We start from the raw sequence: 22,953 nt of genomic DNA, 5'->3' as shown, positions 1-22,953 counted from the left end.
GTTGCTTAATTAAATGTATCACATTATAATGTACTTAATGTAAATAAAGTATAGGCACTCATTGTGGCTCCTTTTAAAGGTTTGTATTGTTTTTTGTTTTTATCACTAAAGAAAACATGTAAGAGCATTTTAATACATAGTTCATCAATGTGTAGCCAGTTTTAGATATAGTACTGCATAATGCATAATGACATCTCTATTGTTATATATTATTATTATATTGCTTAACGCTGTCACAGACATTAATGCTTTTCTATAACCTATGAAAGAATGATCCATGTTCATGCTCTGCTGGAGTATGACCTCATGATTTGGCTTATTATTTCATTTAAAAAAAAAGTTGTATTTATTTTTTTAATTTTTGTGTTGTAATATTTGCTATAGTTAATTTATCTTGTTGTTATTTGTATTTGTATTTAATGTTTTATCGAATTCTTCCCCCCTTGAAAACGAGATGGTACATCTCAAAGGGGTTATCCCTATTAAATAATTTGCAAAACTCAGCTCTCGTGTTTTTTGTCCTTTCAAAGCCACCGTAGTGTGACGTCACAATCCAAGATGGCGCTCCCCGTGCGGACTAGCTTCAAACATCTCCACCGATTCATTCACAAGTTTAGTTCTCCTAAAAGATCACTGTCGTCTGGAAACAAGGTAGGTGAACGTATGTAGTTACCGGTTAACGTTTTGTGAGTTTCAGTTTAGTTTAAACTCGTGTTTGTCTCCCGTTAAACCCGAGCTGACGTCATGTAACGTTCAGGTATTATTCATTTCAATTAACAAACTCATTTGAATTAGTTCAGTAGTGACTTGATGTTTGTAAAGCAGCATGTCAGCTGTTAATATAATATATTCAGTACACGTGTTTCCTTTTATTACTAGTTCTACTTCTCCTCTACATCTCAGAGGTACATATTGTACTTTTTACTGTACTACACCTCACAGGTAAATATTGTACTTTTTACTGTACTACATCTCAGCGGTACATATTGTACTTTTTACTGTACTACATCTCACAGGTACATATCGTACTTTTTACTGTAATACATCTCACAGGTACATATTGTACTTTTTACTGTACTACATCTCACAGGTACATATCGTACTTTTTACTGTACTACATCTCACAGGTACATATTGTACTTTTTACTGTACTACATCTCAGAGGTACATAATAGTACTTTTTACTGTACTACATCTCACAGGTAAATATTGTACTTTTTACTGTACTACATCTCAGAGGTACATGTTACTCAACCTACTTACTTACTACCTGGTTAACGTTAGATCATAGTTTGTGTTAAAATTATAATGTAGAAATGCAACGTAACTGCTCCCAGTATCAAGCAATTTATAATGCTGCCGTTCATTTACACTTTGTGTAAAACACAAGAGAGAAAAATCAAGTTGTTATGGTCCAGCTCTAAAACCAAAGCAAATAATGGAAGCACAACTAAAGCATCCTCTGCTTTATGGTCTGTTTGACTCTAAATGGACCATCATTTACTAAATGAACATCACGCTGTATTGAAGAAGACTTGAAACTAGAGATTGAGACCATAAACTCATGTTTACAATGTTTACTGAGGTAATAAATCAAGAGAGAAGTAGTCATTTTCTCATAGACTTCTATACAACCAGAGGAGTCGCCCCCTGGTGGACACTAGAGAGAATGCAGCTTTTAAGACATCGGCTTCGCTCTGCAGAACCAGAGGCCACAAGATGAAACGCGTTGTTCTGAACGATAAATATGAATATAATTCTATAAACTGCTGGTTTAATTCTATAAAGTGTTGCTTTTCTGTGGAGTCGACCGTCAGCAGCTGAGTGAAAGAATTCAATCATCTTTTTCATTTCTTCTGGGGAGGAAGAAGGATCATTTTTGGGTCTATTCCGGTCTCTTCTGAACTATATGCAGAGAACACTGGTTGAGTTGTAGCAGGACGTTTTGGTATTTAAAGCCGCGACAGCAGAAAGAGTTTTTCTGAGACTTAAAACAGCAAAGAGTGAAGGTTTTTCCTTCCTTAGAGAACAGATGAAAGATAACATGGTTACGCCCCAATCCCTGGGGGAAGGGCATTCTGGGAAATGGAGGAAATCAGAAGCTGAAGCCGAGCTGCACAAGTTAAAGCAAAATGTGTTTCTCGATGAAAACAATTGTCAAACATGTCATCGCATGAATTCAACATGATGCATCGATTATTTAGGTTTTAGAAAACCACAAAATTGTTTTATTTGTTATTAAGGAATTTCTTTTTTTATGGCCTATAATTAATCTGTGGCAGCTTTCATTTGTGACTCTCCTCCTCGTCTATCTTGAGTTCATTCGCTGCAGTTTCCTTTCCTCGTCTGTTACCTGACATCATATCCTCAGTAGCACTCTTTTCTTTCTAAAGGTGCTCATAACTCAGCTGAGAGTTTTCCTCTCGCTGCCTCGGAGAAGCAAATGGGGTGTTAAGTCAAACAACGAGTCCCCCCGGCACGCGTAAGAATAACCAGTGTGTTTCAGTACAACAACGCTGCTAATTATTGAGCCGTTCTTTCATTACGGTGCAGTTAAAAAAAAACCTCAACCGTCTGCCCAAAAGCACCGTTTTTCTCCTGCGGGTTGATGTACGAGCTGTAACACAGTATGCGCGTTCACAGCCTGTGTTTTGTTAAGGCGACGTCTCTGGAGAGGCCGGAGAGGTGTGCGACGAGAGGAGGGGGGGGGGGGGGGGGGGGGGTTTGAAAAGCATCACAGCAGTGCTTCATTACCAGCAATAACATCACAAATGAAGTGTTGCTTTTCATTTGCTAAAAAATGTTCTCCAAACGTGAGCGCAAAACACCAGCGCGCTCACAATGCTCCCGAGGTGTGATGTGCGTCAAACAAGACGCGTTCTCTGCGCTGGAAAATGTGTTTTTTAAAAAGTCGCCGAACCTCAACGGACTGACACAAAGATGAAGTGCGACATTTGTGTGTGTGTGTGTGTGTGTTTGCGCTTTTTAAAATCTCGTCACTAGAGGTTAAGATTTGCTGTTAATGTCTGCTCATAAAATGAAATATTATTTTAGAAATGATATGAATGAATGTGACAGTAGACACATTGTTTTTCACAGCAGACTATTTTTCATTGAGAGACACCAAGTCGGGGAAAGTCCAGTTGCATTTTGGGAAATGTAGGATCCAAAAGTAAAAGTCTTCAAATACCTCACACTTTCAACACGCAGCTAGAAAAACTGAGCATTTGTCTTCGTTATAATCAAAATGAACCACAGCTGAATGTCTGCACATCGTGGGGGGAGTAGCATGTCTTAAATTATGTTTTCTAAATTCAGTTCACTGTAATCAGGGCCAGAAGTGGTTCTGAATGTTTTGTCGTCTTAAATTAACTTATGAAATCCTGCAAATGTGGTGTTGCTGAAGCAAGAGAGGCATTCTGTGGTTTTGTTTGTCTACTGAAATTTGTTCTCAGTCTCTTAAAGTCTTGCTTCTTGTAGAGTTGTGTCAATACCGATATTGACGCGATCAAATCAATCATCGGCTCATCTACGCTACACGTGAACAACACCTGCATGCTACCTGAGCCGTACGTCCTGCCTGGTCATTACTGAGCATGTGCAAACTAGTGCTACACACCTGAGCTTAAACACGGTCGTGCACACTATTGTTTCCCCGATAATGCGACATTGTGAACAACAAGTTGGTGCTGAAATCTGCAGGATTCACTGGTATCTGATTGGTGCTCAGGAATCTAAGTCGGTATGAAAACATCTCGAGCGTCTATCATCATGAAAGAAACCCCCATCGTCCCTCACCCGTGGTCCCGTTATTGACTGGTATCAGTCATGTCAGCCCCCCCCCGGGCTCCAGGAAACAGGAAGTGACTTCTAATGTGCCTCTCTGTTCTCCTCGGCCTCTAGATTCACTCACTCTGGTGTCGGCTAAAACCATTAGAGCTGCTCCCGCGCCGCACGGTAGAGGCCCGGCGCAGAGCGAGGAAACATGGCCGCCGCCTCTGAGGATGTTCATGAACTAACTATTTATTTTTAACTGTCAGAAAAGCACTCGCTAATTCAGCAGTCCCGTCCCGTGTAATTGGGTCTGTCGCAGTCGCTCTCCAGCCATTACGCATTTCTTAAAAAACGATCCCACACGTCAACATATTCACTCGAGCTTCGTCGAATCACAGAACCCGTCTGCGTTCTCCTGTGTTTTTAGTGATCCAGCACCTTTCTGCTGAACGTCTGACACTTTTAATTAAAACGCACTGAGAGTATCTGGTGGCGTGTCTTTGACGCTGCCGGAGGAAATGACCGGACTCTTCGGAGAGGAGCTGCCGGAGGACCGTAATCACACATTGATAAATGTATGAAGTGCTTGTGCCGTTTTTATTTTTTTTGTGTATTATCAGCTCTTCCGTCAGTCGTTTGTTTCCTGCAAATTAAATTAAATTACACACGTCGACACAGAAGGAGGAGGAAGTGGTTTAATGAAACTATTTGGCATGAACGTGTTTATCTTAACAGTGAGTTAAGCTCTGTGTTTCCAGCTGCACGCGGCTGCTGTACGTGTAATGATGTGGTTTTAACAGGCCTGGACCTACAGCCAGTGATACTGGTTTAAAGCTGGTAAGTGCTTTTGCGAGAAAGTTAATAATCCAGTTTATCAGGCTGGTTTGTAAACTGTTCAATCAATCAATCAGACTTTATTTGGATTGCTCTTTTCTTACCGTCCACACAAACAACAATTAATGAGTATTAACTAATTAAGTAGCATAACTATCATCAATTTACAGGATTTTAAATAAATAAAGCTCAAAAAGCCAGGCTGAGGAGTAAAAGATAAATCATTTTAAATAAATCAAGCTCAATTTACAGGTCGAACTAAAACAGTTAAGTACAATAAATAATAAAAGAATATACAGAAATAAAGCCCAATAAAAAGACAGACTTTAAAGGCAGGTCTTGAGTTTATAAATACCAACATTCCCTGCTCCTGAGACCTAAACCATTAAATACTGAAGGATGCCTCACCATGGGGTCTGGTTCTGACTTTAGTATAATTAAAAGGTCGCTACCAGAAGACCTGTTGGTTCATAGTCTAAAAGCTCAACACACGGCAAACACACATCGAGTATTTCTTTGTTTTTAACGTCTTATTACGTACAATTACATCAGCTGGTAACGTGACACCGTGGTCGGTGGAGTATCAGCTGTCAGTGTTTGTCACTTCTCATAAACTAGAAGGGTCATTAAAGCTTCCTGTCTTAAGAAGGCACTGCCCCCCCCCCCCCCTCCTCCCGCCCGGCTGTATTGAAGTCTGCAGCCTGTTTTTAGGGGCTGGACTCTGGCGCTGCCTCCCCTGCCCTGGTTATTTTTGGAGCACCGTCGTGGGCCCCTGTCTGCGGGGAGTGCTGTTTTTTTGAAGGGCCTCCAGTCCCATTAATCAGCCGGAGGGACCCCACGGCGCGAGCGGGCCCTGAGCCCTGGCCCCGCCACACTGCAGCGTTCTGTTCCTGTAGCCCCGCTCTCCGCACAGTGTGAAGCTCAGAGGAACCTCATCAATCTCACCTGTCCCACACGTCAACCGCAGATTTAATCAAACGCTGCTTTTTTTCGGGGGCCTTTTTTTTTCGCCTCTGCTCTCCTTCCAACACACTCACAGGGAGGAGGAGGAGGAGGAGGAGGAGGAGGAGGAGGAGGAGGAGGAGGAGGAGGAGGAGGAGGAGGAGGAGGAGGAGGAGGAGGAAAGAGAAACGTCTTGACTGGGCTATAGTCACACTTTTATTCTTATTTATTTTTCACCACATTGCCTCCTCCGTCACCTCTCTTCTTCCTCTTTCTCCTGCTTTACCCACCTCTCCGTTCTGTTGCCCGTGTGTTTTCTATACATTCATGTTTCCTCTGTGGTCGTATGCACTTTGTTTCAAGCTGTGGCGTGCACCCACTTTGGCTAAACATACACAGGCTTTTAAGGATAAAGGGAGGGGGGGGGGGGAATACACTAAACCCCATTTCCTCTTCGATAGCTCACTGAAGTGCAGCTCTGTTGGTCGCCAGCGTTAACAGGTCCCAAAGTGAGAGGAAGACGGAGATGAAGAGAAGATGCGGCGGAGTGGGCGGAGGTGCGTCAAGGTGTGTTTCAGCATGATGTCGGTGTTAATGGGGGTACGTGAGGCGCCCGGGACAGAAGAGGAACACAGAATCCTGTGTGTCGGGACGCCCCGCAGGAGACCCCGTGGAAAAAAAATAACCTCTCCGTCTGTTTGACGCATCCCGGTGCAGCCGCGTCCAGATCTGGAGCTCCTAACAGGCCCACAAAGAGCTGATGGTGTAGGTCACAGCATGGGGCAAGCGGCGATGCCCCCCCCCCTCCCTCCCCCCCTGCAGAGGTGTTTTTTTGAGATGTGTTGTAATTGGCACTGGTGAAATGGTGGTGACTGTCGTGCCCCCCCCCGCCCGGCCCGCTCATCAGCCCGGTAGTGAGAGAGATGTCAGTGGGCCACTCCGGGACTCCCGGAGCTCTGATGTGATGTATGAGCCCAGGACGGATCTGAGGACAGAAATCCACTGTTTTTTGTCCAAGCTCAACGAAAAAGAAACCTGTGATTAATAACGAGAATGGAGGCCAGGACGCGCTGGAAGCTGCAACTGCTCAGTACCATTACTGGCAAATCTCTAGTTCATGCTCTCTATTGTCATACACATAATAAAAACACATCGCAGTGAAGCAGTTAACCTCCATTGTGTTAACAACAGTGCAGCAGTTGAAATGCAGGAATTAAATATGGCAAGAAAGTTGCATTTAGTCGTAAAACTCTTGAAACAGCAGGATGTACTCGCGTTAGCGTGTTTCAGTCGAGCTAGGAACGTGCACACCTCGTGGATCCTTCAGAGCAAGTGTGCAAAGTTTTCTCGGGCAAACCAAGCGTCGTCTTGTCAAGTGGAAACAGAAAACTATGAAAAATCGAATCTGTACTTTTAAGTCTTTTAAGGTGTTTGTCAGTTTAACTGCATATGATTAGCAGCTTCACACCGAGCATTTTTAAATGCTGCAACCTGTGAGTCCATGTGTTGTTTTTTAACTTTAAGGCGTTTTTAACTGTGTTGGCTTTATAAATCTGACTTGTTGCTTCCCAGACCGAACTCGGGTGTGTTTTATCCATCTGGTCCCAGTGTGATTTTTGTTTTACATTCCTCTGTAAAGATGCTGCGCTCACTTACGTGATTGAATCCAACGCTTGTCGTTCAGTTCCCACAATGAAGTGGTTCCAGGAAGAGAAAAAGGGAAATTTTCACGGAATCCTGGAAGCAGATCTCCTCTGGAATTGTGGGAAAGAAGAAGAAGAAGAAGAAGAAGAAGACCGTCTGTTTGTTCTTTAAATGAAGTGAATGTTTTCCATTTGATGCTCCCTTTCCACCAGTGTCGATCCTTAATGTGAGCTGTCAGATTCATATGGACGGACACCTTCACAGCTTAACTCGTGTTGATGTAGGCAGAATGTTTGCACACGACCTCCGTCCCCCCGGAGATGACCACACACACACACACACACACACACACAGACAAATGAACACATATTCCAGGAAAGGTGCTGCGAGTGTGAAAACATGGCCTTTTTCCTTTTTAGTGTATGTAACCTTCTAGCTTGTTGGCGTTAATGACACACACCCACACACACATGTGGTGCGTAATGCGTTCAGCATATGGCCGACGTGGATGAAGGAAGCTTTCATCACTGTGGTGACGATGTAATAAAATAAAACAGCCAGTCAGAGATGGATATGAGGAAAGAACAACCAGGGTTTAAGTCTTTTAACGTGATTTTTCTTCTCCAATTAAAAGGGATAATATTTAGTTTTTCTTGTTTTTGGAGAAGCGACCCACAGCTGTAGGGATGGAACCGTTCTGTCTGGTCTGTCCAGACTGAAATATCTCAACTATTATTGGATGGATTGCCTTCAAATTTGGTTCAGACATTCATGTATCTCACACGATGAACCCTGATGACTTTGGTCAACCCCTGACTTTCCCCTGACGTCACCAGAAGGTTGACATTTGTGGATTTTGGTGAAACGTGGAGGGCTTCTTCATCGCGGTCGGTTAGTCGACTGATGGGTCGTTTTGGTCTCAGTCGACTAATATTTCTTTACTCAATAAGTTGTTGGTTTTATGCTTTTTGTTAATGCTAAAGGAGTTATTTTCAAGAAATGTATGAACCCATCACATCAAGATTTAAAGTGGTGCTTTTGTGGAGAAACTCAGTTTTACAGATCTGACGATTAAATCAACTTATCGATTAGTCGGCAAAAGCTGGGCTGTACGCCATTGTCTGTTGAGAACGTTGTTGTCACTACCGCATTGCATTGTGGGATATTAATGCTGGCATGGTGTCCAGTGTTTGAACTCAGTCATACTTCACCGTAAATAACATGTCATACCTGTGCTGTTGGTTCCATTCTAGGTTTTAGGACAAACTAAAAAGTTTCAGATGTTGTTTCAGCGTATTAGAAATCATGTTGGTGTCGTTGTCGTGTTAAAGGTTAATTAATTCAACATGGAATAACAGGATGGAGGGTTGCACTTCTGCAGGTGTTCATCAACAGCTAACACCTGTTGTGACATCACTGAAGAGGGGTGTGGCCTAAAGAGCAACGTGCTTTGAATATTTTAAAGTACGTAGCAGTTTAAACACAAAACAGTTGGTCCAAAAATGTTTGGAGCAGATGGCAAGAATTATTGAAAATGTATTTAAATTCAATCAAAAGTAAAATGAAAATATTATTGATTATCAGTGTTCTCTGTGTGCAAGTAGCCACATTTTAACCCCTTTTCTTGTGATGTTTCAGGTCTTTATCAAGTTGTTTTAAATCACCTCTTAACACATGAACAGAAACACAGATTTTAATGTTGTAATGAATTCACGTGCACAGGTTTAATATGGCCAAAGTATGCTAGATAATGTTTTATTACTCTTGGATTTGCGGCGCTGTGTTTATTTCCAACATTTAATTGCTTCACAACATTTGCCGTCTCCTCTGTCATTACGCTTCAGTGGATTTACTACGTTCACTTCCAGCGACCGTAAAGTCTCTTTTTGAACATGAGCCCCGACTGTAACACCGAGGTGTCTGCCTGAAAGCAGCGTCGTTGCGTGATAGCGCGGTTGCCCGGTGGCTAGTTAGCCGCGGCGTTGACTCTCATTTGACACTCGATTGGCTCAAATGACACCATTACCATGTCTGCATGGCTAATGGCTTCCCCTGGGGGGCCGCAGCAACATGCGTTTGGTGTGTCAGCTCGAGGTGAGAACACACATGAGCCAGACTCAAGGGGGCCCCCCATCCGCACCCAAATCAATCCTGACACCTCTTAAGAGGCTCTCAGCATCAATGGCACTCCAGTGCAATTACCCCGTCGGTAATGACATAAGCACCCAGTTCCTTCCTGCCTCTCTCTCTCGATCTCTCTCAATCTCTCTCTCTCTTGCTGGGCAGCGACCAGCTCCCTCAGGCCAGTAGATGGAGACTTTGTGGACCTCTAACGCTGGCCTCAGAACAGTTGTTATTCGATCCGTCTTGCGCTGAGAGACGGAGAAGCTCTGGGCCACGCTGGCGAGAGAGCAGCTGCTATCTGATCTCGCCGGCTGCTCTGGGACCCGTCCCTCAGTCGGATTGAATGTGATGGAGCTCAGCTAGCTGTCAAGATAACCCGATTTCTCCGCAGCGACTTGAGAGGTTATCCTCCGAAAAGCCTCAGCTTTTAGTGATTTAGTTATGATAAACTTGAGGAGTGCAGCACGGGATCGCCAGTCAGATCTGAGGTGATAACACTGAGATCCCAGGGGTTTTGTGGTGGTAGTGGGGGGGTGAGAGCGTTTCAAAATGGGCTCGTCTGTCCAGCTGTTGCTGTTTACAACCCATCAACACATCTCGCGTCAAGCTAAAACAAACTTAACCTCGTCAAACTTGTGGGTCATTTTCTTTGAGAGAGATTAAACGGTTATTACAATATCAGCCTCGACGTAGTCTCAACAACCTGTTGGATGGATCGCCATGAAATTTGGTTCAGACATTCGTGTCCCCCACATCAGGGTGAAGTGTAACGATTTTGGGACACCTGACGTTTCATTTAGCGGCGTCATCAGGTGAAATATATAAGATAAGATAGTGAACATGAAAACGTCATCATCCAAAATGGAATCTTATGAGCTGATATGCTTCGTTTTTTCCGCACAAAGCTCTTTACAACAAACAAAGTAAAGAATACTGAGATGCGGAATCAGACTGTGGCAGCGGATTTTGGAGAACAGCTTGGAGTCGCAGTTGTACGCCAACGAAGGATGTACGAAAGGTCAGACATGCGTGATTGAACGCTAGGCAGCTAAACGATAGCTTCTTGCTAATGACATTTCTTCATTTGCGCCGTTTTGGGACGAGCGCTTTCATTGCAAACACGTAATTAACTCCGTTTTATCATCATTGGACATATGACTCAACTTCCTGGTTAGTTAGTGTGTTCTTAGTATCCCTGGTATTGATGGTCCCTCCATCAACCTGGATCTTTTTTTAAACCTTGTGTAATCCTAAACCTTGTGCATGTGTTGGGTTCACGTTATCTGCACCACATATTCTTCCTCCCCACGCCAACAAGAACATGATCCCTCACCACCTTCTCACCTGTGAGTTAGAGCAACCGAGGCCAAGCCACAGCACCGCACCTCTGCCGGGAACTGAACCCGGGGCCTCCACGGTGGGCAGGCACATGTGCATCACTCAAACACTTTGTCTTACTAGCTGCCCAACAAAAACACAAGAGCACCAAGCGTCTCTGTGGGTTTCCGCTCCATCAAAATCCCAAATCTACTGTGTAACGGCTTCGGTGAAAGAAGCCCTACGATTTTGGACGCCGTTGCGGTTTCACGTCGGGCACCGCTCCGCTCACCCTCTAATTGTAGGACGAGGTGCTCGGTGCCACAAGCGGCGGTTTGAGACTTCTCTTCCAGCTCGGGCCGATTTTCAAAGCCAAAGTTCAGTGGATATCGATGCCAGAAGAAACAAGGCGGCGGTCTCTGCAGAAAGAGAAACACAATGTTTGCCCAGCGGTGCAAACACAACGAGGAATCTCCCTCCTCCTTCCAGATGGGGGTGGAGAGACCGCTGCTATTCTTGCTCCAGCTCCAGTTAAATAAGGTTAAAATGTTGGTGATCGTACGGTATTCTGCCTCCCCCTCCTCTTCCACTGTCCTTCCCCCTCCTGTGGTGGTCACGGAGTCCTTGAAGTTGGCCGTACGGATGTTTAATTATTATTGTTGGCTGGCGAGGTAATGCATTCTTTGTGCTGGATGTGTTTGGGAGAGAACAGAGGTGCTAGCCATGGAGTTAGCATCTCGGTGATGGAAGCGTGACGGCTGCTGGCCTCACAAACCTGCCAATAGTTTAACACTGACACTTCAGTCTCTGCAGGCTTTCTCACCTTTTCACCTTCACCCTCTCTCTCTCTCCAAACACAACTTTCTCAACTCTTTTTTTCCTCTTGTTGTAGTGTAGCATTTAAAATCATTACTGCATTCATTTTGATGTCTGGGAAGCAGTCTTAAGTTTGAGAAACACTCGCACTAATGTGTGAAATCCAGGCTGTTGGTGTCTTTAATGTACTCTGAGCATGTTCCCCTTCTTGTCCAGGAGCCTCCAGGAGGTGGACGCGTGTTCTCGGGGATCCAGCCGACCGGGGTGCCCCACCTGGGCAACTACTTGGGCGCCCTGGAGAACTGGGTGGGCCTGCAGAACCAGTATCCCTCGGTGCTCTACAGCATCGTGGACCTGCACTCCATCACGCAGCCTCAGGACCCGGCACAACTCAGGAGCAACATCCTGGACATGGCGGCCAGCCTGCTGGCCTGCGGCATCGACCCAGAGAGGGCGATACTCTTCCAGCAGTCTCAGGTGGGCAGGAGAGGGAGAGAGGGAGAGAGGGAGGGAGGGAGGATGTCTGCTGTGTTTCATTACAAGCTGGAATTTGTGTCCACAACAGGATTTTCTTTACCTGTTGTCAATCACCGTGTAGCCCCGCCCTAAAGCATCCCCTGCTTTATGGTCTGTGTGACTCTAAATGGACCATCATTTACTAAATGAACATCATGCTGTATTGAAGAAGACTTGAAACTAGAGATTGAGACCATAAACTCATGTTTACAATGTTTACTGAGGTAATAAATCAAGAGAGAAGTAGAGTCATTTTCTCATAGACTTCTATACAACCAGAGGAGTCGCCCCCTGGTGGTCACTAGAGAGAATGCAGGTTTTAAGACTTAACTCGGCAGAACCAGAGGTTTCTGCGCTTACGGCGTGGCCATTTTGTTTTCGGGGTTGTCCGTCCGTCAGTGGTCGAAAGGATTAAAGTTTTTGGACATACCTCAAAAATGTATATGCTAAATCTAGTGACTAGTTATATAATTAACCATAGATTTGTTTCTCCTACAACATATGACTATGCATGCTACTTAATTTATCTTCTCTAATCAGAAATTTGTATTCATTTGCAATATACGAGTTTATCATAAGTGTGAATATAAGCTCCTTTCTTGCAAAGTAAGATTTGAAATACCATATGAGTGCCTGACACATGCATAATGTGCACATTTATTCCACATGTTTGTTGTGGTTATTGAACAAAACATCAACATGATGAATTCTGCGGTGGACTTACTATGTGTGTGTACATGGTTTTTAAAAAGGCAGCTTCTAGTCTCTTTTCAATATTTTCATCTAGTCATTCGGCCATTTTCGGCTGTTTGTTTTTCTGCTGTCCACTCTGCTGTAGTGTTTACCTGTTGGGCTTGCACCCAAAACACTTATTTGATTCGCTCCTGATTCTTATCTCCACCGTACGCTCTGCAAATACACACAGGCCATAAAAACACACGACGCTATTAAACATGAACTCAAGTCCGGCTTCGTCCACATGAAGGAGGTGAGGAGGACGTTCAGTGAGGATGGAGAGAGAAATCAGAACAGCTGGTTGATTCTCTTCTGACACGGTGTGTGTTTTCTTACTCACAAGTTTAGAAGTGTGTGTGTGTGTGTGTGTGTGTGTGTGTGTGTGTGTGAGAAAGAGTTCAATCCATCTGTGTTTCTCTGCCCCCCCCCCCCCCCCCCCCCCCCCACACACTCACACACACAGTCCTATTTTTATTCCCGTTTAGCTTCATGCCACATAACTTGGCAGCGAGGCGACCCTCCTGTTGAACACGCCTGCTCCACATGTAAAAACACAACGGCTGCCCAAAGAAAATACTCCACTTCATTGAAGAAAAAAGAGCCGATCCAGTGAGTGGTATGAAAAACGTACAGCGGTTCGTATTATAAAATAAAATACTAAGTTAGGTTTAGGAAAAGATCGTGAAATACTTGGTTAGGTTTAGCAAAAGATCGTAAAATACTTGGTTGGATTTAGGAAAAGATCGTGAAATACTTGGTTGGATTTAGGAAAAGATCGTAAAATACTTCGTTAGGTTTAGGAAAAGATCGTGAAGTATTTGGTTAACTTTAGGAAAGATCGTGAAATACTTGGTTAGGTTTAGCAAAAGATCGTGAAATACTTGGTTAGGTTCAGGAAAAGATCGTAAAATACTAGGTTAGGTTTAGGAAAAGATCGTAAAATACCTGGTTAACTTTAGGAAAAGATCGTAAAATACCTGGTTAACTTTAGGAAATGATCGTAAAATACTTGGTTAACTTTAGGAAAAGATCGTAAAATACTAGGTTAGGTTTAGGAAAAGATCGTAAAATACCTGGTTAACTTTAGGAAAAGATCGTAAAATACCTGGTTAACTTTAGGAAATGATCGTGAAATACTTGGTTAGGTTCAGGAAAAGATCGTAAAATACTAGGTTAGGTTTAGGAAAAGATCGTAAAATACCTGGTTAACTTTAGGAAAAGATTGTAAAATACTTGGTTAACTTTAGGAAAAGATCGTAAAATACTAGGTTAACTTTAGGAAAAGATTGTAAAATACCTGGTTAACTTTAGGAAATATCGTAAAATAGCTCTGGGTCTTTATAGACTCATCGAGGAGAGATTCACTGTCCTCTAAAGTCTCTTCTTTACAGGAGTTGTTGCTGCACGATAACTCACCATCAGTGTACAGCCCATGTGTAACATCAGCATATCTCTTGTTGCAGTGCCTTCTTTCACCAGCAGCATGAATGGAGGACTTGTGGAGTTTTATTGCTCCTCTTCTTCTTCTGCACTCTCATCCACATCTGTCCCGTCTCTTGTCTTTTTAGTGTGTAATGAACACCGGCCCCCTACATGTTAGCCGAAATCCTGGTTTATGTCCCCGCTGTCTGGGTTTTGACGTCACGCTGACTAGAATGCTTTTCGAGCAGCAAGAGAAAGACACGACGGCGATAGAGCCAGCGTCCATAAACTTTAATCTGCAGGATATTTCCTGCATCCACACTCTCTCTCTCTCACATGATTTATTTATTTTTCAGCCTCCATAAAAGTGGATATGTTGGAGTTAATGTACCGCTGCCTCATGCACAAGCTACAGTACATTAACATTCACCTTTTCATTGCCTCACAACATGTTGATTTATACGACCACATGCAACACTGTTTTATTAATTAAACTAAAAGTCAAGAAAAAGGGAATCTATCACCATCCTGGAAGCAAAACCGGTGAAAGCAGATGATGTCTGAGCTCAAGGGATGGATCTGTTTCTAGTTTTTCATATTTATTAGCTAATATCTGACTTTCCTCCAAATAATAAGCATCAGTGACTTTAACTAATAAACCCTAATGTGACCACGGCTGACTCAAAATCCAGGATTGTTTCACGTCGATGTCATTTATGCCCCAACAATTCAATTCGTTTGTATTGTGAACTGACCGGTGAACACAGGTGTGGGCGGCTGCACCTGTCTGACAGGAGGCTGCAGGAGACGCAGTGCTCCTCTCTGCCACTCGGAGGCGCTACAGCGTCGCTCTCCTCCGGTCTCTGAGACCTCTCACCATGTTTGTTTGTTTGTGATGTTGTCTTCTTCTTCTTCTTCTTCTTCTTCTTCTCTCTGATGCTTCATCAACTAAATAAAGTACCACACACAGAATACATATGTGTGTAATATGCACATAGTATTCGTCCATTGTGTAAACACAGACCAACAGTGTATATAATATAACATCAGCACTCGATGGTCATCACTTGTTCTTCCCCAGCATGAAGCAGTGGTGTGTTCAATGTTTATCTTATGTTGTAGTAAAGATTTCACTTCCTGTATCCACAGATCTGATTTTGTCCGACTTTGAGTTCCTAATTGTCAAAAGATTTGTTGATGCTTTTGAGTTAATAACTCTGATCTCAGGTATTCATTGATGAGTTAGTGATGCGTTATATTAGAGAGTCAAATATAAACGATCCAAACAAGGTCGTAACTGTAGGAGACTTTCATGGTACCAAAACTCTTCTTCTGCTCCTCCTCCTCCCTCTTCCTCTCCTTCTCTTTCTCCTTCCTCTTCCTCCTCCTCCTTCTTCCTCTCCTGTTAGCAGCACTTTAGAATGTGAACTCACCACAACATGAAACATAACATCAGCTGTGAGCTTTTAAATAATTATTAAATAAGTAATCCTGTGATTGTTAACTAACAAACTGTAGGAGCCAGACTTGTGCTGTCTGAACCTTTTTAACTCATTGCACCTGGTTTATTACTGTCACAACTCTGGATCCAAAGAGAAGTGAACCAGGACCGGAGCTCAACATGTGACCCAGTGTTCGTGTTGTCATCTGGGTCACAGACGTGATGTTAGTGTGTGTGTGTGTGTGTGTGTGGACTCTGCAGGTACCCGGTCACGCTGAGCTCTCCTGGATCCTCGGCTGTCTGACCAGCATGCCCCGCCTCCGACACCTCCCCCAGTGGAAGGTGAGCCTCTGTTCATGCTGCGTTCACTGACACCTGAAATAATCAGTGACACGCTGCAGAAGCAGAAACGTCTTTCTGTAACTCTTGGTAAAAACACTTTATTTTCTTATTTCATAAGAATTATTTATTTCTGCAGCAATACGAGTTCAGTGACTTGATTTGTGAATATATTTACTAATTATGTTATTTTAACAACCTTCCATCAACCATTGAAACGTGAGATATAATAATAATAACAACAATAACAATAGTATGCGTTAATGCGTAACAATATGGATTAAAACATCTTGGGGTCCTTTATAATGTGTTCAACTAATATTTAACCTAGCGATTTATTTTGTCCTTTAAATAATAAAAGTAATATATCAATTTATAGATTATGTATTGTAAATTGATAATTAATAAATCAACAATTTTATGAATTTTTAAATAAATATATCCGTTCAATATTCTTTTATAGGATTTTAAAAAGTCAAAAAAATACTTTTTCAGCAATAAACTAAAACTCTGAACACAATATTTAAAAATGAGAAATCCCCAATTTGTGAGGAGACATTATATAAAGTTGCCTGTTTGATGTTTTTATCTGTTGAATGGAAATAATTCGTTCATCCTCGTGTGATTCTGCTCTGATTCTAGAGTTCTGTTCACAGAGAGAAGAAGCTCGTGTGACAGAACGGAGTCTTCTAGTTCAGAGCGTCATCGTGGGGATGAAATGACAAATAACAGTTAAAATGATCATCAAATAGAGTCCAGCGCTAATATCCTGTTTACAGCTGTTTCTACTTCATCGCTGAAAACAATCAACAAGCTCAGATTTCTAAAATCTGTTATCAATCTGAAGAAGAAGAAGAAGAAGAAGAAGAAGAAGAAGAAGAAGAAGAAGAAGAAGAAGAAGAAGAAGAAGAAGAAGAAGAAGAAGAAGAAGAAGAAGAAGAAGAAGAAGAAGAAGAAGAAGAAGAAGAAGAAGAAGAAGAAGAAGAAGAAGAAGAAGAAGAAGAAGAAGAAGAAGAAGGCTCTTATTTATAGCAAATGTCATATCTGGTGGTTATTGTTGATCCGACCTCACATCGCCTGCTTCATCGTTTTGTTTCTCTATTATTAAAACTCAAACACATGCCGTCTTAATACACTTAAAGACTGTTTCCACATAGAAAACTCTGTCTGTTCACCAACCAGAGGAGCTGATCTGGTGGAAAATGTCACGTTTTTCATCCAAATGTTTCATAAATGTGAAGATGTCTCTTTCTGGGGGAAGTAAATCGGTCCTTTCCTCTTTAGTCTTTGCTTGTTTTCAGTTGTTATCTAAACGTATCTTCCTCTCCTCTGTGTTCTCCTCAGATGAAGAGCAAACTAAAGAAGGAAGGCAGTGTTGGTCTCTACACATACCCGGTCCTCCAGGCCGCCGACATTCTCCTCTACAAGTGAGTGTGTGTGTGTGTGTGTGTGTGTGTGTGTGTGTGTGTGTGTGTGTGTGTGTGGTCATCTCCCAATGCAAGATATAGAATCATTTGGCTTCATGCAGCAACATTCCCTAAAACCCGGCAGCGGGACAGAAAAACATGTTTTCTTTAAACAATCGCCAAAACGACATCATTTGTCACAGCCACGAGCTGTAAAAAGTGTCACAATCATCAGAGTGTCATCTTTCCGAGGGTCCTTAAACGCATCATGTGTGACGAACGCTTCCTGCAGAATCATATCAACTTTGATATAAAAGAATAACCTTAAGGGACAAAGAGCATTCCACACATCATGCACTGACTAAATCATTCGGTTCTCTGTGGTTTAGTCTATTTATTCCCATCAGAGACATTTCAAAGTGTCGGTTCAAGTGTTTACTCTCTTTTCCTCGAGTCTGATCTTGACAACGCAGATAGTTTTTGTTCAGGTTTTGGGCAAATAAAATCGTTCTCCATCCTGAGAGAAAGAAGTTCCCGTTTCTCTGGACACACGGGGACTATTTCCTCTGTGCTTCATCCAGAGAAGTTTCCTTTAATATCTGCTGCATGAGTGCGGAGGCAGAAACACAGATTCTTTCAAACCTGTACAAATAAAACCAAAACCATCTCCTCCACAGTATGTTGCTGTGGGGTTTGTGTGAGTCGGGCCTATAATGCTCCTTAAAATACCGTAAATAAAGCCGGTTTATTTGGGTTTCTGAGGTATCAGAGGAAAATGAAGATGACTTAATCTCATCCGGCGTTTCTACTTCATCAAACAGACGAACTCGTATTTCCTGCGCAGCAGAGAGACGTTCTGGGTTTTATTAAAGATGAAATTCATAAATCGCTTCGGGGGTTGACAGTTGCAAATCCGACCGGATGAGAGCTGCAGCTCTGACTCCCCGGCGTCTCCTCTCCTGCGTCTCGCTGTGTCTTTGAACGCACCGCGCTGAAGGAGGCTCACGTTGGTCCTTCTGGTCTCTTCAGGTCCACTCACGTCCCCGTCGGAGAGGACCAGGTCCAGCATTTGGAGCTGGCTCAGGATCTGGCTCGCATCTTCAACCACCGCTACGGAGACCTGTTCCCTGAACCCACCGCCCTGCTCAGTGAGGACACACACACACACACACACTCACACTCACACTCACACACTCACTCACACTCTCACACACACTCACACTCACACTCACACTCACACTCACACTCACACTCACACTCACACTCACACACTCACACACTCACTCACACTCTCACACACACACACACACTCACACACTCACACTCACACACACACACACACACACACACACACTCACAAGTGAACAAACTCTGCTGCAGTCTGAATATTTAATTCAGTTTTAATAGAACACGAGTCTGAATGTGGGAACAGTCGAGTTAAAACCAAACAAACTTCTTTAATATTTTAAACTGGATGATTTGCATTAGAAACAAGGTTACTGTCGTGTTTATTTATCTCATTTATTCTTTTTAGTTTGAGTTACTAGAAGGTTGAGAACTCTTCTCTCTATAATGAAGTGTGAGGAACTCGTATCTCTGGTTACATTCAAGACGATTTCATCTTCTCTGTTGAATGATTCATTTTGTATTTCTCTCTTTCTGCCTCGTCTTCTATCGGTTACTTTGATTTATTTATGTCGTTGTTGTTTTGACTGCTATGTCTGCTTCCCTTTTTGGCCTTTTTCACGGTCAAATTAAAAAGAGTATTAAAGGAGCAGACACATATTTAAGATGGAATGTGAGAGTTATTGATTCTGTGTAGTTGTGACGAGTAGCTTCGTGGGATTATCTCCTTTTCTTGGGGATCATTCGTCTCCTTTGGTTCTTCTTCTGTTGTGAGAATAAGCGTTTGGTTGCTGAGCTCCTCGTGCTCGTTTCCTTCTCATCCCACTGTGAGGACGCACGAGCGGCAGCTCGTTGTTTAATAGCAGCAGATCTGTGACTGACTGTGAAGCTGCTTTTAACTATGAAACTAGTAGAATACCAGTCTGAGACAGCAACATTTCTGCATTAAATAATATCTCTATATTCAGTGTAACGCTTCTATACGTCTGAACAGCATCTGTGGTTGGAGGTTACCACATTATTCTAGTTTTATTTTGAAATGCTAGCTCTGTGACTTCCTGTTGGTGCTCACACATGGCGAACATGTTCAGAGACCTTCCCGCCCTGCTCTCTGCCTCATCCGCCCTGATTATCACGTTCATAAGCAGAAAGTGAAGTCAGTCATGTGTGCAGTGCAGCTTTGATTAAAGAAGTATTCTCCTCCTCCGGTCTCAGAGTAATAGAGTGATAATACATCTGATGACACATGTGTGTGCGCTCTCTGGCTCAAACTGAGTCTCATCTTCATCTCTCGTCTCTGGCAAAGTCACCACCTTCCCTCAGAAACCAAAGACTTTTCTTCTTTTGAGTTGCCTGAAATAAAGACGTCTCTCGGGGGATAAACAGGATGCGGCACGAGGGCCGGGGGTGGACTTCAGTTTGGGGAGAAGAGTCCGAGCTTTTTGGGAAATGGCGGAAGGATGAGGAGGGGGGGGGGGGGGGGGGGTGAAAGGAAATCCCGGCTCCTGCAGTCTGCTCATCACTTCACACCGAGATACGTCTGCTTTACACCGGCACACACACACACACACACACACACAACAGGCTGCTGTAATGAAACTATAATTCTTCCTTCTTTCCTGCACAAAGACGCTCGTTTCTTCGTTTCTCTCCTGCTGACGATGAACGAGACTCAAACCCTGAATGTTCCTCTTTGTCTTGAAGGGTGACGTTTGGTGTTTTCCGTGTTTTAGTGTCTGAGTAATGAACGGTTTATTTAATTGGTCCATTACGTAGACTGTTTATAAGAAGTGGACGTAGTCATCGTGACGTCACCCGTTGGTTTGAAGCCTCGAGTTTAGTCATTTCACCGTCGCCATCTTGAATTACGGCCGTCGCCGTGTTGTTTTTGTTCGCAACCGATAAACAGGAAGTGACCACATTAGGACTGAGGAGCGACGTAACCCAAACCTAACGTAGTATTTCACTGTGAAGACTTGAGTTCAAAAGATTGTGAGCATTTAATGAGCAGAAATTGACTCTCGTTGCTGGATTTGTTTTAGGAAAACACACGAAAAATGAGGAAGTTATCATACGGAGTGTTGTATGAGGATACGTTGTGTTTTTAATATTCTTTCTCTCGTCATATTAATAATTTCCTCGGTCTGATTTCCTCCCTCAGGCTCTACACGAAAGGTCAAGTCCCTCCGCGACCCGTCCGCCAAAATGTCCAAATCCGACCCCCAAACGATGGCGACGATCACCATCACCGACTCCCCCGACGACATCGCCCTGAAGGTCCGCCGCGCCGTCACCGACTTCACCTCCGAGGTCACCTTCGACCCGGAGACGCGGCCCGGCGTCTCCAACCTGGTGACCATCCACGCCGCCGTGGAGGCGATCGGCGTGGAGGAGGCGGTGCTCCGGGCCCGAGGGATGGACACGGCGGCCTACAAGACGCTGGTCACCGAGGCCGTGATCCGGAGGTTGACGCCCATCAGGGAGGAGATCCGGAGGCTGAGGGAGGACCGGGCTCACCTGGAGGAGGTGCTGGCTCGGGGGACTCGCAGGGCTCGAGAGCTGGCGGCTCCGGTCCTCCGAGAGGTCCGACAGAGAGTGGGATTCTGCTGAGCGGACGCTTTTTATGCTGCAGGATGTCCTCGGTTCTTTAATGCTGCGGATTTCATCTCCAGAATATTCAAGGATGGAACTTTTGTTTTTGTGCTCAACACTTATTTATTTCCTCTTCTTTTGAGTTCTGGCTGTTAGTTTCCCCAAATACCAACGAAATAAGGAAACGCTTTGAAAAACATATTCAGGTGTTGAGCTGAAGATGAAAAGAACAAAATAAAATAGATTTTCTTCTCATGTTTTCCTGTGAGTGTGACCACTTTGATCAGATTTCTGCAAACACAATTCATCACAAGTGCTTTAAAAAGCCAAATCAAATACAAATGAATAAAACTCCTACAGATATATAGACCATAATATTCATCTCAGACGAATGCAGTAATACAGGCCCAGCTAAAAGCTAAAGAGTGAAAACACGTTGATGAGAGAGGAGACTGACGAGGTTCTGTGTTGTAGTGAAAGGAGCTCGTTGAAGACGATCGATGGGTCTGAAAGTAACAACAGTCGAGAGTAGAAATACTTTATTACAAGAGAAGCTCCTGCAAACGTTATCCAAGTAAAGGAGAAAAGTATCTGCATCAAAATATACTTAAAGTACCAAAAGTGAAAGTTCTCAATGTGCAGAATGTTTTTTATTGGATTATAATTATTGATCTCTTGTGTGTAACGGTGGGGCTCATCGTAACTACTTTATATACTGCTGGGTTGTTTTATTTAAAATATATTATGATTTATTAGTTGATTTATATTTTGTTATAAAAGATCTAAAACTGCAACCTTAAAGCTCCTACAAGGAACCTTCATGTTGTGTTGATTCTGTTGGTCCCATGTGGACTGAAGCTGTCGTGTCTCTGAGCTCCAGAGTCCCTTTAGAAACCTCTCATGTTACTGCAGCAGGTCTGATAGTCTGCCCCTCTCAGTCCTGGTTCTGGTTCTCCCGTGCCTCCCTTCCCTCCAGCGGGTCCAGCAATACGTCCTGGGTCTCCAGCAGCGTGGTGTCTGGGTCTGTCTGTGGTGGACCGGTCTCTGCTGAAGGATCTGGGTCTGTCCGTGGTGGACCGGTCTCTGCTGAAGGATCTGGGTCTGTCCGTGGTGGACCGGTCTCTGCTGGAGTCTGATCTGAAGCTAATGGAGTAAAACTATAACATAATAAATGTACTTGGTTACATGTATCACTGCTGCAGTCGTGGCCTTAAAAATCAGACCGTCAACACAAAAACAGGTCAGTTGTGTATTTTGTTCAGAAGTTCTCTGCGGAGCCTCGTGATGATCAATGTACATAATGAACATGTGTGGAAATAGAAACGTACATTATTACCTCATCATCTGCTCTCCAGCTGCTGCAGAGAAACTTCAGGACTCGTCATCATCGTCATCATCACGTCATCGTCATCGTCACGTCATGAGGCGTCGACATGTAAAACCGTTAAGAGGTAAAGATTTAGGTAATCAACATAATGATGTCATTACAGGTTACGATGTATAATTACTTATATAAAGTAAGTAAATTAACAACATTGTGATGAAAACATGAATGTTTCAATTATTATCCTGAAATTGGCAAATAAAGGTGTGAATACTTCCTGAACACTTCTCTGATTGACAGACATAATATAACATATATATATATACACACACATATTCACACATGTATTATTGTGTATATACAGATACACACACTTACGCACACACACACACACACACACACACTATGGAGGAGGCCCGTGCTGAGGTTTTTCCATCCCCCTGTTTACCTGGGATCAGACCTGGGATCAGACCGGTGTATCCTCGCTCCGTTTATTTCCCTCTGGTCCTGCTTTTTTTAATGCTGTTGGCACTCAAACTATAAATCAAACTATATAGACGACACACACACACACACACACACACACCCACCCAGCACCAGGC

General features: G+C 43.3%; 1 protein-coding gene across 1 annotated transcript; it reads left to right on the top strand.

Annotated features, from left to right (window-relative positions):
- Positions 1 to 558: 558 nt before the first annotated feature.
- On the top strand, positions 559 to 21,136 carry wars2 (tryptophanyl tRNA synthetase 2, mitochondrial; the record flags this gene model as incomplete). Its single annotated transcript, XM_079169870.1, has 6 exons — positions 559 to 651; positions 11,668 to 11,928; positions 15,827 to 15,907; positions 17,249 to 17,331; positions 18,340 to 18,458; positions 20,597 to 21,136. The coding sequence occupies 6 exons, from the start codon at positions 559 to 561 to the stop codon at positions 21,043 to 21,045; spliced, it is 1,086 nt and encodes a 361-aa protein (XP_079025996.1). The 3' UTR covers positions 21,046 to 21,136.
- Positions 21,137 to 22,953: the final 1,817 nt, after the last annotated feature.

Source organism: Pholis gunnellus (assembly GCF_910591455.1).
Source record: "Pholis gunnellus genome assembly, chromosome: 12".
In the NCBI taxonomy this organism is placed as follows: Eukaryota; Metazoa; Chordata; class Actinopteri; order Perciformes; family Pholidae; genus Pholis; species Pholis gunnellus.
The sequence above is the reverse complement of the archived record's forward strand: the minus strand, read 5'-3'. Positions and strand labels throughout refer to the sequence as shown.